The 16,689-nt window shown below is 40.4% G+C and overlaps 1 protein-coding gene across 1 annotated transcript; it reads right to left on the reverse strand.

Annotated features, from left to right (window-relative positions):
* Positions 1-462: 462 nt before the first annotated feature.
* LOC119461095 (glutathione S-transferase omega-1-like) lies at positions 463-14,248 on the reverse strand. The gene is made up of 5 exons (XM_037722282.2): positions 13,983-14,248; positions 13,682-13,787; positions 10,393-10,612; positions 7,877-8,003; positions 463-629 (listed from the first exon to the last, which is right to left on the reverse strand). Exons 1-5 carry the CDS (start codon positions 14,005-14,007, stop codon positions 463-465), a joined length of 645 nt encoding a protein of 214 aa, XP_037578210.1. The 5' UTR covers positions 14,008-14,248.
* Between the last annotated feature and the right edge of the window lie 2,441 nt (positions 14,249-16,689).

Genomic DNA, 16,689 nt, shown 5'->3' on the forward strand with positions numbered 1-16,689 from the left:
GCTAAAAGTAAAAATGAGATGTGCACCTTGTTGGATACACCTTAATTCAACGTGTGGTGTGCTATGATTATCTACAACCCCCTAATTGAATCTTGACAATTAGAAACAAGAATTAAAAAGTCAAATCGTTACTTTTAATGAATTATTAAATGTTGTCGATAAAGATATCACTGGCGGTCTCTCAACAAGGCTCTAATAACAACACTTGGTTTTATTCTTATAGAATGATCCATGTTCTGTAAAACTGCGCATGATAGCTGAGACATCCTGTAAAAGAATAAATAACATAACAGCATAAAAAACATAATAGCATAAATAGCAAGAAAAGTGCCATTATATGGTGAGGTGGTACAATATACCGTTAACATCACCATACTTAGTCACTTGTGTAATCACAGGCCTACATCATAATTTACATTATTGTCAAGCACACTCTTGGTATGCTCCGCAGGTGCTGTTCGTTCAAAGTGGCGCAACTGCCTTGTCTTTCTTCATAGCTTCGATCCACTTATGAAGACAAGGAAACTCTTCAGCCGTTGGAGGCTTCAGCTCAGGAAAGATGGTTGCGAATGCTTGCACTCGAGGGAAGAAAGGCCAAACCATGTAGTCCGCAAAGCCAGGTTTGTCACCTGAAATGAAAGTGAAAATAAATAAGGTTCAAAATACTTCTACCAGTTGAGCCTCACATGAACAGTAAGCAAGAAATGAAAACATTCAAAGGCCATCTATTTCCTGAGGGCTTTACTACTCTGCATGCGCATAGTACTTCCAAAATCGTTGCGCTGATGATACTTTGTACATTTATAGATTTTTCAGTGCTGCTTGTTAAACATGTAACACATTCAGAAGTACGAGTGTGCAAATTGTGATTTTTGAGACTGAATTGAATGCGAATTGAATAGTGCGAGAAGCGAAGCGAATCTTAAATACTTATAGAATAGTTCTTGAATAATAAATAGACGTTATCACCAATTAATACAAATGATGTTTCACATACCAGTATTGTTAAAGTTAGCAAGTTTATGTCATTACATAGTACATTACGAAGCATTGCTTATTAAAAGCGCAAAGAGAACATTAGGAGCAAGCACGTAATTTCTTCGCATACACAGGGCTCTTCAGAGAGTGCGAATGATCGCTGTAGAGCATGTAAAGTATGGACTACCTAAGTGACGTAGAGTGCTCCACTGCACAAGTTCTACGTTTTATGTAGTATGCCTGTGTAGTATGGCTGTGGGGGTGAAAATTTACCGTACTTTTGCTTCAATTTTATGTTATTTGGCCGCAGTTGCATTCTGAAATAATTGAAAAGTATGAGACAAATATTTGCAATTATGAATATTGACTATTTGATTCAAAGACCAAATCAAATAGGACACAATTCGATTCGTTATTTGAAAGCTTCAAATATTCGCACACCCCTATTCAGAAGCATTACCTTGAACATGGCTTCATGTTCGACATACTTGATGTAAGGCTATCTTCATAAGAGAAATGTGCAGATACTCCTAGGATCCAGCACACCACAAACATCAGTCTCAAGTTAATGGCCCTTTTTCAACTGGGGGCATGTTGCGTGCAGCCTATTTGCAATTACAGACAGCAGTGAACAACTTGTCTCCATCAGTAGAGGTAACCGTGGTTACTGCAGAGTGGGCTATGCCACGTGCTGTCCACACAACTTCCTGCAGCCAGGGTACACCAACACAGCACAGACATGCTGCAGCGAAGTTAAAAAAAGTTTATTTTGGGGTTTTACATGCCAAAAACATGAGGCACGCCAAAGTGGGGGCTTCAGATTAATTTTGACTACCTGAAATTCTTTTGACTACATGAACGTGCACCCAATGCATAGTACACAAGCATTCTTGGATTTCGCCTCCATCAGAATGCGACTGCCACAGCCTACTGTGAAGTTTAAACGCCTACACAAAAACCATGTTTACCAGAAGCCATAGATAAGTGAAGAGAAGGCAACCAATGTTGCCATCGTGAAAACACTGTCACACATGTCCAGCCTGACAGCCATTAAACCTGAACCCGGTGGGATACAAAGCTGTGCTTGCCCTTCGCTACATACAAGATTTGAGCAATATTTACTTGGATTATCAGACGTTGTCAACCAGTCAGTGCTTGACTCCTTCATACTCAAAGTACTGTCTTGTGAAACAAACTGAGCATAGCATTCATTTAATTAGGAAGTTCAAAATCCTGATGCAACTCGAGGGCTGTGAGAAAATGCCATAGCTGGAGGTTCTAGAATTTTGACCGCTTAAGATTACCTAACTTGTATCAAACGCATGGTACACAAGCATTTTTGCATTCTGACCATAGGTCAGCAAACTCGCTCATGAATGTACTCACTCGGACTTTCCCCTCCCCCCCCCCCCCAAGTCTGAGCGAGTACGCTGAGTAAAATTTTGGTGAGAGTGAGTCCGAGTCCAAGTAAGCCGGCCTAGTGGAATTTCGGCAAGTGAATGCTGCTAAATTACAATCTGCTATTTATGAATAAAAAGAAAACATGACAATATGGTGCGACTGTGAGATTTTCCATTTATAAAAACCTTAATTTGTGCATTTGTACGTCTCAGAAGGTTGTTTTTTATGTTTTACACGTACTCAGTATGGATAACGATAAAAGCAAATATGGGACAGAGGGTCCGCAGAGACAGACACATCTAGGCGCCACACCGTGTGGCACACACTTTAGCGACATCACTGCCTAAGACGACTGTCTTTACGTGTATGTCTGCTGTAGCCATTTAAGATTAAACTACCATAAAGGACATTCAAGTCAAAACAGCTGCTTGCTCCCACGTGCCATCAAGCCGATTTATGCCTTGTCCTGAGAATACTTGCTCATGCACCATGAGGACAAATCAATAGTGCTGGGCAATGTGTCAACTTGAAGCTAGATAATGTAGACTAAGCCGAGCGCCTTCATGAACTATTATATTTTTTATTTGTATGAACTGTAACTGAACCAGAACGAAATCAGAGTGCATTGGACCCGAACCTAACCTGTATTCCTTTTCTGTTTCGACACCCTGGTTTGATTATCAGTGAATGCCATAGGGTGTAAATGACATCACTATGAGCATGAATAAGTATATGCGAGTGTGAGCAGAAGAATGTGCAAGTGAGGGTGTGGACAACGCATGTTTGTAAACACGAGTATGAATGATATTTTGAAAAGAGCTCTGATCTGGCTCTCTGGCAACGATCCTATTAATTAGCTAGTAATTCAGATTAGTTGTACACCTGTGAGATCGAATCAAATAAACAAGTGGGGGATTCCATGAGAATGCATGGAGTCTGGTTTCATTAGTATGAGGGAGACAGTAATTATGTATATCTGAGTAAGCGCAAGTGAGAATGAGACGAGTCTTAGTGGGCCTGTCCGAGTCTGAATACGAGTGAACCTGGCTTTGTCTGGTCTTGGTGAGTCTCAGTGAGCCTGGCTAAGTAGAATTTTGGTGAGTCTGAGTTCGAGTGAGCCCAGCGGAGCAGAATTCTGGTGAGTCCGACGCCTGTGTCACACGGGCACATTTGGAAAGCCTTTCAGTCGACGGCCTTCGAAATGCCACAACTCTATCGACTCAAAGGAGTTGTCGCACTGCTACACAGCACTTTTGAAAGGCCGTTGAGTCGTTCAGGTGTTTCTTGCAAAATTGTGTGCAGCTGCGAATCTTTATTTTCGTTTTCATGTCACCAATGTTAAACAACATTAAAACCACTTAAAAGCACCATAATTTCTTTTAGGTTTCTTTATACATAAAAAATTTTGTTTATACATTGCCATACATATATGTTTAGTTTTTAATTGGTTGAGTAGCGAAACTGTGGCAACGTTTGCGCCGCTCGATGCGGCAGCCGTTTTGGTGTGTGTTTACATGTTTCAAAGTATGTGCAGTTCGCACATATCAAGTGGCAAAAATACTTTATTGAATAATTAATGACACTCATATATAGTATTTTCAGAGCATTTTGGTTTGATTTGTTCTTTCTAAGCATGGAGTACAAGCACACTGTGAACGAGAGGGCATGTTCACGCTGTTTCCACTTCCGTTGCTCAAAGGCCATCGAGATTTCGATAGAGTTGTAGGGTGCTCCGTTGACTCGATAGACTATTGAAACTGCCCGTGTGACACGGGTACGAGTCCAAGCGGTTCCTAAGCAAAAAATATATTTTGTGAGAGAGTCCCAGTGAGTTCTGTTTATATTGCCGACCTGTGGTTCTGACCACATCAGAGTGCAGCCACCATGTTAAGGAATTCGACCCTCAACATCATGCACAGCAGCAGGACATCATAGCCACTGAACCACCGAAGTGTGCAGTGTCCTATTCATCATAACCGTATGCTTACTATCATCATGAGCAGCAGCGGCCTATGCAGAGTGTACACTGCAGGACGAAGGTCTCTCTATACCTGCCAACTCTCCCGAGTTCTTGCAGTTCAGTGACAGGCACATCTTCCCTCTTCTTTTCCACATTTTAATTGAATAGTACTAAGCAATCTCTGACATCTTGGCAGAACGTTACTGGAGTGACCAGTGGCGGCTGATGCTTGTCTGCTCCCAATTCAGAAGGCATTCAATGGCCGTGCGCCTGTGACGGCCCCTGGTGTGCAGTGTGCAGACTGCCTGTTGTAAAAGGTCCAAAAAAGCTCTAACTTCCGGCAAGCATAGGGCATTTGGCATGATGTAAGTGGCTATGGCCACAACACTGTCACATACTTGGTAACCTGCTGGCCTGAAAGTTTGCAAGATTCCCTGAGGTGGGAAGGAAAGGGAGGGGGAAGGGCAAGAAAAAAATTCATTTCTTTTTCTGGGCCACAGCTATGTCCGAAACAGCTATAAATGGCTACCAGTGCAGTTTATTAGCTGCCTCGGTGCTTGTTATATGACCGGAGATTGTGCATGCTTACATGTATAATTAAGGAATGCATACTAGGCTTTGATATAGTCTCATGTATATACGAGGGGCGCAGGGTGGGCGAAAAAAGGGCTCAAATCGCCACAACGACGTTAGGACCAGCTATGAATGGCTGCCAGTAGTTATTTAGACGTCTCTTGCACTCGTATTGTCAGTGGAGATGGCACGTGCGTAATTAAGGAACACCTGCGATGTCCATTGACAGTGACCTCTTTCGACTCTTAATATGCTTCACTGCATAACACGGCTGGAAAACAGCAAAGCTGACATAAGAACTGGTCATTATGCAACGCATATTAGCCCTTTGCTTAACACACACTCGTCAATGCACGTCTCGATTTGAGGTGAACTTAGTTAGGCCTACACTTCCGACAAACAAATGACTTACAGTTAAGTCTGACTGGCTTACATTTAAATCCTAGCGCATAATGGCAGTTACATTGCAGGTGCGCTACATGACGCTTTATTTTGTTCGGATTGGTGTTGGGGCAGTTTTTCGGGAAACTTATGGCAGTGTACATACAAGCGGGAGACTTGGCAGGAATGCTTTCAGGAAACGGAGTATAACAGAGCATGAACAAGTATACAACAGAGCCTTGAACGCTAATAATTTTGCACTCACTGCTTGTGATAACATGTTTTTTTTCTAAACTAGGAATTTTTGCATCAGGTTAGTATCAGTCTATTTTGCCAACTCAGGGAACGATAGCTTATGTCCTATTCCATTATTCGGATGCTTAGAGAGTTTAACCAACCTACACACTAAAATCACAAAAGAAAGTTGTGCTCATTCACACATCTTAATTATTTTTGCATTGTTTTTCATGTGCTTATGTTCTGTTTGTTTTTTGTGTAGCAATAAAACGCAATTTAACTCCACTTGCCATGTCAAAATATTCATTTGTCATGTGTGGCAAAGGGCTAGGCAAACAAGGCCATCATTATAAGATAATAAATACAATGTTAACTTTGATTTGGTACATTCAGCCATTGTCACGTGCAGCCAGAAAAACTAGATGATTGTGCATAAATTTATCGCCTTTCATTTCGTACACAACATTTTCCCTGTCTAAATGAACCTTGTAACAATGTAAACGTTAGTTATTAAGTCATTAGGAGAAGTGAATAAACGTAAGCATAGCTGTGACGAGTCACAAGTTAGGTTGGGCCAAGTTCCAGCAGTAACAACTGTGCTGCAAGCAACGGCATTCACAGCCGTGCCAACATTGAGATGCAGCTGTTGCTTTAGGAATGTTGCTTGAGGAACTTAAGGAATGTTGCTAGGAATGTAGTTAAGGAAGTCCCCCCTATGCTCAATATCAGTCGTATCACAATATATAACTGCAAGTTTTAATTTTTTTTCTCCATAGGAAAAGTAACAGGCGCCAGTTTTCTTATAAACAGAGTGCTATGAGTAATTGAAATGCCATTCAGCTTAGTAATATTTTGTGAGTCGGCCCTGCGATACATTTTCAGAGCTCCTTCACTGCAACTCAAATTGAACGCAGTTAATAGTACATTTCACATGCTCTGAGACTCATTTGGCTAGGAAACTCTTAAAACTGATAAGCAAACTCCAAGTGGCAGTCTACGAAAGACCGAGTCTTGATGAGGTCTGTAAAATGACGCTGTGAAAACAACTCAACAAAATGAATGGGCACACACTTTTTATTCTTTTTATCGGGTTTTTAGATAGTACGAAGATATTGTGGGCATTTATTACGCACATCGTCCTCATCTGTATATTATCATCATCAACCTCACACTTTTGCCTATCCTCCTCTTCGCCTGTATATGTGATCATCATCATCGCGCATGTGTTGCGTTGGTTCGCCTGACGAGCTCCCGGACCTATTAAGCGTCGTCGCAACTGAGATGTCACAAGTGGTGGAGTGTGCCCTTCGGTCCTACATCCTCTGGCTGTCCGGTCTGCCTCCTGCAGCTTCGTTCAGGTCGCCGCTTGCGCCCACCGTCAGCCAACATGTCGCAGGACGTGCAGCCTGGCGCCCCTGCTGCCATTGTTTCAACATCGCAAGTCACTTCTTCCTTCATCTTCAACAGCTCCAGTGTGTCCCCCACCTCTTCGCTGGTCTTCGCGGAGAGGATGTGGAAGACTGGCTGGACGATTATGAGCGAGTCAGTTCTGCCAATGAGTGGGATGATGTTCTTAAACTCCGCCATGTCTCCTTCTATCTGTCTGGTGTGGTGAAGATGTGGTTCTTTAACCACAGATCTGTGGTTCTTTAACTACTAGATCGACTTGACCGACTGGACTCGCTTCAAGCACCAGCTTTGCGAAGTATTCGGCACACCGGCTGTTCGGTCCACTCTCGCCAAGAAAAGCCTCGATGCTCGCAAGCAACACATGGGCGAGTCGTACACCTCGTACATCCAGGATGTCCTTGCACTCTGCCGACGTGTGAATTTTTCAATGTTGGAATCGGACAGGGTACACCACATTCTCAAAGACATTGGAACTCTCGCCTTCAATGCCCTCAACACCAAGAATCCGGCTACCGTTTCTGACATCGTCACCACTTGCCAGCGCTTCGATGAGCTCAAGTCTGTCCGCCTACAGCCCGACATTGACGATACCCATTCTATGGTGGACCACGATCTACGTACACTGATCATCATCCCGCATGTGCTGCCCCGGTTTGCCCCCTGACGAGCTCCCAGACCCATTAAACGTCATCCCAACTGAGACATCACAATATGTGCAATACACCTAACTTGAAGTGGTATCTTGTGATGCACCTGCTATCTCATCATTTGCATATCTGCAGAAGAGTAGTAATAGATGCTTTAGTGCGCACTATAGCTTATTCTAATGGCTATGTAAAGCTATGTAATTCATTGGGATGCCTTGCATTTTCGATGCTAGGTGCTCAAAATACATTTGAAGTGCTCAAACAAGTACTACATACTGAATTTACATACCAGAAATGTAGAGAGTCTTTCTGGCAGACAGTTCCTCTTCATAAGCGCGTACCTTTTCCTTGAACTCTTTCCACAGCTCAACTCTGTTGTCCTTGTTGTGGTGTATCTTCAGCACTGGCATCAAAGCCTGTCAGTAAAGCACAAAATAAGAAAAAGAGAGGATTAAGCCCCATAGCAAGCATATCAGAACCAAAGTATTCTGCATGTCGTTATCATGATAACTTATAGCTTCACAAATCTATATCGCACTTCATGGATGTAAATGAAAACAGTATGAGTTGCATTACCTCTAATGTCATTTATGGTCAAGAAATATTTCAGTTAAAGGAACACCAAAGAGCCAGGGCTGCACCTTTTATTTTCATTGGGGGGGAGGGGGGGGGGGAGGCGTTGAAACAACAATAACTGCCATTTTGAAGTACTTATAATGATTCATTTTCACATGTGAATCAATCACATTGCTGACATATACAGTGGGCTCCGGGAATAAACAAAACTCAATTAAACGGAAATACCAGATAAGCAAAACAATGGTATCAACTTTGGTTGGCCACCCAAAGGAACAATGTAAGCGAAATTTGAGTTAAACGGAATCCTACCTTTTTATGAACTTTGGTCAAATGAAACTTTAACGGAAACTACCACCCACCTCACTAGTGTATCGAACAGGAAAAGTCCAACAAACATATCAAACAGTGGTGTTATAGATATTGATGAAAATCCAATTCATCAGGCATTCACGGTACATTTAATCCAAATTAATATGTCAAATTTCCAACGTTGTCTTTCCATCATCAGGGCGTTGCTAGGTAAGTAATTATACCTGAGGAGAAAGAAAGCATGGCTGCCACTACTGTTTCGTTCACACTACCAGGGAATAAGAGACCTCAGATAACGCCCTTGTTATCTGCTCTGTTTAAGATATTACCGGTGAAGTTCATGGCGAGAGCTATGGTTCTATTGACAAATACATCGATATTAAAGTTCCAGTGCAGGTTCCTGTTTCGGACCAAGAGAAGCTATAATATTAGAAGCTGAGCCCATAGACCCAGTCTTTTTTTCATCACAGTAATATCAAAACAGTCAGATGCTTTTCGATCAAAACAATTCTTGGTGATTTTAGTGTACTTTACTTAAATGACATTTTGGATAAAAAGAATACATTTTTCTGTCCCTTCGAGGTATGTTTAGATGAAGTCTACTGTACTAATTAGACAGGTACCCATTTAAATTAGCTGTACTTCAAAAAGAGGAGCTTCGCGAGTGCCTGAAATCTGAATCCTAGCTAAGTAAAGAAAAAGAGTTAGCATGATAAGTTTGGTAATAAGTTTAGGGTATAAGTTATGGCTATAAAGGTTTGGTTTATATATATATATATATATATATATATATATATATATATATATATAACAAATCTATGGGTTTAGATGATAAGTCTGGGTTATATAAATGTTTGGGGTACAAAAGTAGTCACCAGCTTTTATGGATATAAGTTGTGCAAAACATATCGCCGCATCAATATATTTATGGGAGAAGGGGGATGGGGGGGGGGGGATGGGGGGTCAGAATCTTCTGCCCCAGCTCCTGCTTACGTTGTGTAAAAAGGAATGTGAAAAGGAATGTGTAAAGAGGAATGTGAAGGTAAACTGGATTAGTAAATTATACTTATGGAGTAAAAGAAATGTTAGTTTAAGAATGAGTGCAGTCTCAGTAAGCCAGAAAAGACAAAAGAATTAAAGACAAGCATGAAAATCACATAAGCTTCGGATAGCACTTGCTGTCAATGGCTGCTCAATAAACAAGGATTATATTGTTACTAATGAGCACAAGCGTGGTCATTCAAGCTTACACATGTCAAATTTACACTGCCTTACTGTACAAGACTAACAGAAAATGAGTAAGGGTGAGAAAAACTTGGAGAACGCTTAAGCTTCGCCTTTAAGAATGGAACGCGATTGTATTCAAAGGTCCCCAACTGCTTCGTACGCTTCTTGGCAACTTTAGCCTATATAACCTTAATGCTTACTGAGAAACGCTAGCGGCGAACACTATGCACGAAGGTGAACTTTCTAGTAGAAACTTGGCCTCTTGCATAGGCCGATCCTGGAGGTTGTGCACGGCCTTGTCAAAAAGATTATATCATTTTCAGGTTTCTATTATTGTTTTGCACATTTAATATTTAAGTCTGAGAAGATTTAACCTAAAAGGCATGCGCTGTTTGTGCTTTGTTTTATGAGATTTGTTTGTAGGCTGTCATTCTCAAAGTTCTGAGAAACAACTTTGCCAAGAATGTAAGACAAGGTATGAGCAACTTTAGTGATAGAATAGTGTTCTAGGTTGTTAACTCTCAGTAACACTGTCAGTGGACATTGAATGGCTAAGTGAGCCGCCAGAATGCACATGGCTTCAATGAGGCATCGCATTGGATGTCATGTTGTGCAAAAGAGAATCGCTGAAACTGACATGTCAAGCATAAGGCCCCAGTTCACTTGATGTTCACTTCCAAAGGTACTCACCGCAGAGCCAATTTCAATAAACATCTTCTCCCTCGCTTTCAGATAGGGGTCAGCTGGCAGAAGCTTTGCCTTTCCATAGGCATCGTCCAAGTACTCGGACACAATCAGCGATTCACAGATTAACTTGTCATCTTGCTGGAGTATTGGAACCTTGCCGGCAGGATTTAACTTGAAATGCCATTCAGGCTTGTCCTTGAGGTTGATATTAACAACTTCATGGCTGAAAAAAGATACATAACAAGTAAAAAAAGAAATATTGCACAATCTTTATAAAGTATGTTGCTGCGCCAGCTGGCACTTATTTTGAAGATAAATCATTGCACCTTATGGACCACACAACGAAGGAAAGCAGGTTTTTTTTTTTTTTTTTTCAATGAGACATAGGGCCCATTCTTCCAGCTAGAGGCTAAACGATACTTGTGCATCTAAATATTACTTTTAAGACATTTTTGCAAATTTGCAACAAATACTTTGAAAAATTTTATACAAATTCCCATACTGAACATAAGAGTTATTCAAACATAGAGAAAGAAAAATAGCAAGGACCTTTCTAGGGTTACAAGCTGAAAAATTTAAACTAATGCAGAGAGTGGTGTCAGAGATTCCCTACGCATCATTCAATTTTTTTTTAGACAATTTGTCTGTGCACACATGACAGCCATTATCTCTAACTCGTATGTAATCGATAATTTCATATACTGCTCCATGTCACTATTTTGTTAATACAAGGTCAGTTGCACAGCTCCAATCATGTGCCATTCCTTCAAGACAAGTAATGCAACCTAATGCTATTTTGCTGCTCGACACACTTCTGACTACAAAATCGAACCTTGTGGTTGGTGCATCATAGCCTTAGTTGCTTTTGTGCCCTAAAACTCTACATAACTAACGAATGCTAATGCAGAAGCAACAAAAAGCAAACAGTGCAGTCTTTCGCTATTGCTGATTTTAGTATTGGAGAGTGGCAGGTGCTGACAAGTTTACCACAGAGGACTGGATATTGTCACGTGTTGATGTTTTACTTTTCGCTGGTGCTCACTTTTCACTGGGTTATCAATGTTATGAGTTGCCAAACTGTGCGAGAAATGGCCACTGTATTTGACATTTTTTGTATGTTGTCGCCAATTCTATAGCGAGAGAGTCTTGTCTAATCAGCCTGTGTGCACAACGCAAATGATGTACATTCTCGAACATGAATAACCACCAGAAATCATTCTCAAATGTGTGGTGACACATATAAAAACAGCAAACGGACTTGACCCATCAGTTCAATTTCTACAACCAATTGATTTGTGTGTTGCTTGTCACAAGTTCACCCGATGAAGATATTCCTAACTCATACTTCTGGCAATGTTTGATTCTTCACCATCACTACAACTAGACCAATATTAAATAATGTTTCATACTTCAGGATGAGAAATAACGCAAACAGGTAATATTCATGCCAAATACAAGACAAGTTTCCTAGTGTTAGGTATAGCATTGGGAAGCTTGTCTTATATTTGCTTTGGATCTAAACTGCTAGTGGTTCTTTCTCATACTGAAACATGAAGCATTATTTAATATTGTTACATTGTAGTTACAGTGAAGAATCAAGAACTGCCAAAAGTATGAACTAAGAAACTAACTCCTTTATGATGAACTTAATTGTTCCCAGAAAGTCAAGCAACACTGAAATCATAACAAAGCGAACAAGTTTGCTAGTACTATATGGAACACTAGCAAACTTGTCCCTGAGCTTATCTAGCAAGATAACATCATCAAAGGCCATCCTGAGACCCATAGCAGCCCATAGTCTGGATCTATCATTTTCAGGGATATCACACTTAATGCATGTTGATTAGCTAAGCCAGTAGGCAGAATGGTCATCAATCCTATGAGATTTTACGCCCGATGCTATGCAAGGCAAATGTGAAACTACTGCTGAAAGTAATCAATTGAGAATACACACCTGGTTTCTGCCCCAAAAGCTCTCAATAATTGCTTTTCACAGCCAGAGCTTAGGAAATCATCCAAGGCAAGATTCATCAGCATAAGCTGGTTTGCTTATAGATTCATGTAAACTACCAAACCAACAATGATGCGATTTTAGTGAAAATCAATATTATTGCTCTCCTTGGCAGTGTAGGTATTGGTTCATGTAATAAGAGACCAAGTATATCGTTTAGGTACGACCTCAATAGCTTTTAAATAAGCACTTTGGTGCATATGTGCCAAAGTGACTTATGCCAAAGCTGATCGAGTCAAAGGCGAAGTCAAGTGCCAAGGCTAAGTCAAACAGCGCCATGAAACAGAACCATAACATGAAGTCAAACCTCAGTACCATAACATAACTTTAGGCATATTTCGAATAGTGAAATTTCTGAATCATATAACAATACCAGAGGTAATTACATGCAATCATCAAATCTAACTCTGAAATTTTTTAATTTTTAAACGAAGAGTTGCATGCAACCTGTTTGGTTAAAAAAAGGCTTCTTTGCACTGTTCGCTACAAGCATGTAACATGATTTGCCACTGGATGTCCGTTCAACTGAGGAACTTGTAAATTGAAAGATAGACTGACGAAAAAATAAAAAATTAGGAAAACTCGGCTATATGCTGCCTAAGAAGCGGGGCATTCTTATTGAATGGCTCAAAATTATTGATAAGTTATCTGCCTTACGCATTCACTAAAGAACTGGTGCCTCTGTGCAACAATCGTGGCTCTCCTGTGGCTGAATCAGTTGAAATAGCCTCCACTTGCATTGGTCTTTCTCCCACAGCACATCATTAAGCGTTGCTATCCATTATATTTGGACAGAAACGAATATTTGACAATCTCAAATAGAGAAGTCTCAAATTGAAAACAAATATAATTACAAAAACTATTTAATTCACATACAAACATTTGCACACCCCTCATGATTTTGTAAACATTTCTTATGCACAAGCAAAGTACTGCAACTTAGTTTTCATTTAGTTGGTGAGGATACGTTTTCGAAAATATCAAGAAAATATTTTCTTTCTCTGGTAGTAGCCGTTACTTTACACGTCTGTGGAAAACATGTTTGTGAATTTTTATTGTTATGCTTTTCTCTGAGCCAGCCAGTTCTTCCTTTGCGTAAAAAAACATGTAATAAACTTATTGTACAATCTCTACAAACTGCGCTGGTGTTTGAGACCGCTGGTATTCATGTCAGCTTCATTTCGACTGCACTACACTAACGAGTTTAACTGCACGATGACAACTTTAACGATTATAGTATGCTGCGATGAAATTTAAGGGAAGGCGGAGACCGATACTTACTCGATATTCTTCGCATGAATCACGAGGAGGGCTCTGTGACAGAATGGGCAGAAGCGCATGCTGTAGATGCGGAGCTTTCCCGGTACTAGAGGGGGGCATGGCATACCTGCACAATGGTTTTGTAAACGATTAGGGGCGCGCATGCTTCACATACTCATAAACGACAACATGATATTCACTTGAATCGTTGAAAGTTTCAGCCTCGCATGAAATTTCCGACACCTCTGTCCAACAGTACACACGTAAAGATCAGCGCTGCCAGAAGCAGTTTCTCAAGCACGCATAAAGTAATGGACATTACCTGCTTTATAAGCTTTCAGAGACATGCTGGCGGTACTGAATATGCCGTGCAGCCACTTCAGTTTGACCGTAAAGTAAGAACGACTAGTCGTCAACAGCTGTTGAATGAAATGTAAGTACGTAACGTTCCAGCTGGTGCACCAGATGAGAATCTATAAAAGTAGGTAACGGAATGCAGCAGAGCAACACTATGCGTATGGCAGCGAGCCAGCAGACAGACGACGGCCTGCCCTAGTCCCCGTTAGTTACGTGACGTTGCCAATCTCGGAGGTCATGCGCCGGTCATGACGTCGCGACAATGTGTTATTATTTTTACCACAAGATGGCAGCACATAATCACTAAAACTTGCGTCTAACATTGACGGCGGCAAATTCAAAGTAATAGTAACAATTGTTTCTGTCGTTGCGAACGAGACTAAAATGTGCAGCTCGCACTTTTACCTCTAGCCTCTGTACATACTCCTACTGACGAAGAATTATATAATGCTTAGAATGAAGTTTTAGCTCGGGCGCTCCTATGTAGTACCACGGCCGCTGAATAAAAAAAAGGTGAGACGCGGCAGACCACACTTTTTTTTTTTTTTTCCCCCATCCAGCGGCCAGTCATGACTCTTTATCGATCAACTCAAGGCAGTCCAGAAGGCCCACGATGCGGCGGTGAGGTTTGGCCTTCCTGTCCCGACGTGGGAGCGGCCCGCGGTCCTCCCTCCATGAAAACGAGGGGTGACTACTTCAGGACGTCAATAAAGTTTGCTACCTACCTACCTATCCAGCGGCCGTGGTAGTACATGCATGAAAAAGGAGAAATCGTTTTTCTCGATAACCACAACGCCGATTTTGATTAGGGTTGTTGCATTTTGTTTGTTTGTTGATGAGGGTTGTTACATTAGTTCACACTAGAGATTTTTTTGTTCATTATAACATTATTTGTATTACCAGTAGATTGGAATATCGACTACTGTATTACATTAGATTTTCAGCACCAGCCGCGACTGAGTTTCTGGAATCCGTTGCTGTCATAATCTTAATAGCAAAAAAGTTGTTCCTGCTAGATGCGCTCAAAAGTGGACGATTCCTCGAACCACAACGAACTATGGTAATCAAACTTTGAAATTCCTAATACCAACGATCCCAAATACGAAACGAATGAACGTAATATATTTACCCTCACGCTTATAGAATTTAAGCATTAACTAATACAAAACTGTATTACACCAATACAAACTTCTATTAAATTTTTATTAGTCTAATACAAAACTAATACAACTAATACAAAACTGTATTAGACTAATACAAACTTCTACTAGAATTTTTGCTAGGAGTATATATATATATATATACGGTCTTTCTGTCTTGTGTTAACTGTTCACGAGGGACTTTGAAATATTTCATTTATTGAAACTTATATTCACAAATATTGGATTTTCTGATACTGTTTTCAGATGTTGAAGCATTGTAATGCTGTGTATATGAAGGTTTATTTTTAAAATTACTATTCGGTTGAGTGTAAACTTGTATGTATGTATGTATGTATGTATGTATGTATGTATGTATGTATGTTATGTATGTATGTATGTATGTATGTATGTATGTATGTATGTATGTATGTATGTATGTATGTATGTATGTATGTATGTATGTATGTATGTATGTATGTATGTATGTATGTATGTATGTATGTATGTATGTATGTATGTATGTATGTATGTATGTATGTATGTATGTATGTATGTATGTATGTATGTATGTATGTATGTATGTATGTATGTATGTATGTATGTATGTATGCATGCATGCATGTATGTTACTACTTTCACTGCGAACTGCGTTTTTGTTGTTTTGTCTGATAGCTTTTGGTCTGTGTCCTTTCACTAGTTTTATTGTATGGGAAAAATAAAGGCAATTTTCACCGAAAGAAAAAGTTATAATAATATAGCGACTGCTGGAAGTGGACTTTTAATGCGTTAGCATTAGGAGCATCAGATGGGGGAAAAAAAAGTGTATGTGAGTGTGGGAAGATGACCACGTGGTATATATATATATATATATATATATATATATATATACGTACTAATTTACTGTAGCCCTTGAAGACGCGGTCCACCGACCGATACAGTTCCGGACCAGCGTCAATTGAACTTCGCTCTTCGAACAGGCAGGACGAGTGTCGAGTGAGCTACTCAACAATTACCACTGTGCAATGTGGTGAACACGGTTTAAACCATGGATCCGGGACCTCGAGGAGGTGCCACGAAATACCGCCGCGTTTATCTCGTCTTTACTGCTAAATCGCCACTGACTTCTTTTTTTTTTTTTTAAGCCGCTATATTTCTTTTTTACGAGAATGATGTGAATCACCAAATTAAAAAAGAAAAAAAACTAAACGATCAAGTTTACAACTTGAGCGTGGCCATGGCAAATGATATAATTCTGTAAACTGCACCTAATAATGCATTTAAAGCCGACAAAATAACATTATTACGTCAGTAGCAGCGGTGTAGCCAGAAATTTTTTTTCGAAGAGGGCGGTACTTGACCATGGACAGGTAGGGTGAGGCGGAAAAGGGTTGGCTGGGCAGGCCGCATAGTTAGCTCTACTACGCTTTCAGTTCTACTGCACTTTTAATTATGTATTTTATATTTAAAAGTGTATTTTTAATTGCGTGGTTTAACGTCCCAAAAGAGACAGAGAATATGGGAAGCGCGAGA

This window comes from Dermacentor silvarum, chromosome 8, assembly GCF_013339745.2.
Source record: "Dermacentor silvarum isolate Dsil-2018 chromosome 8, BIME_Dsil_1.4, whole genome shotgun sequence".
In the NCBI taxonomy this organism is placed as follows: Eukaryota; Metazoa; Arthropoda; class Arachnida; order Ixodida; family Ixodidae; genus Dermacentor; species Dermacentor silvarum.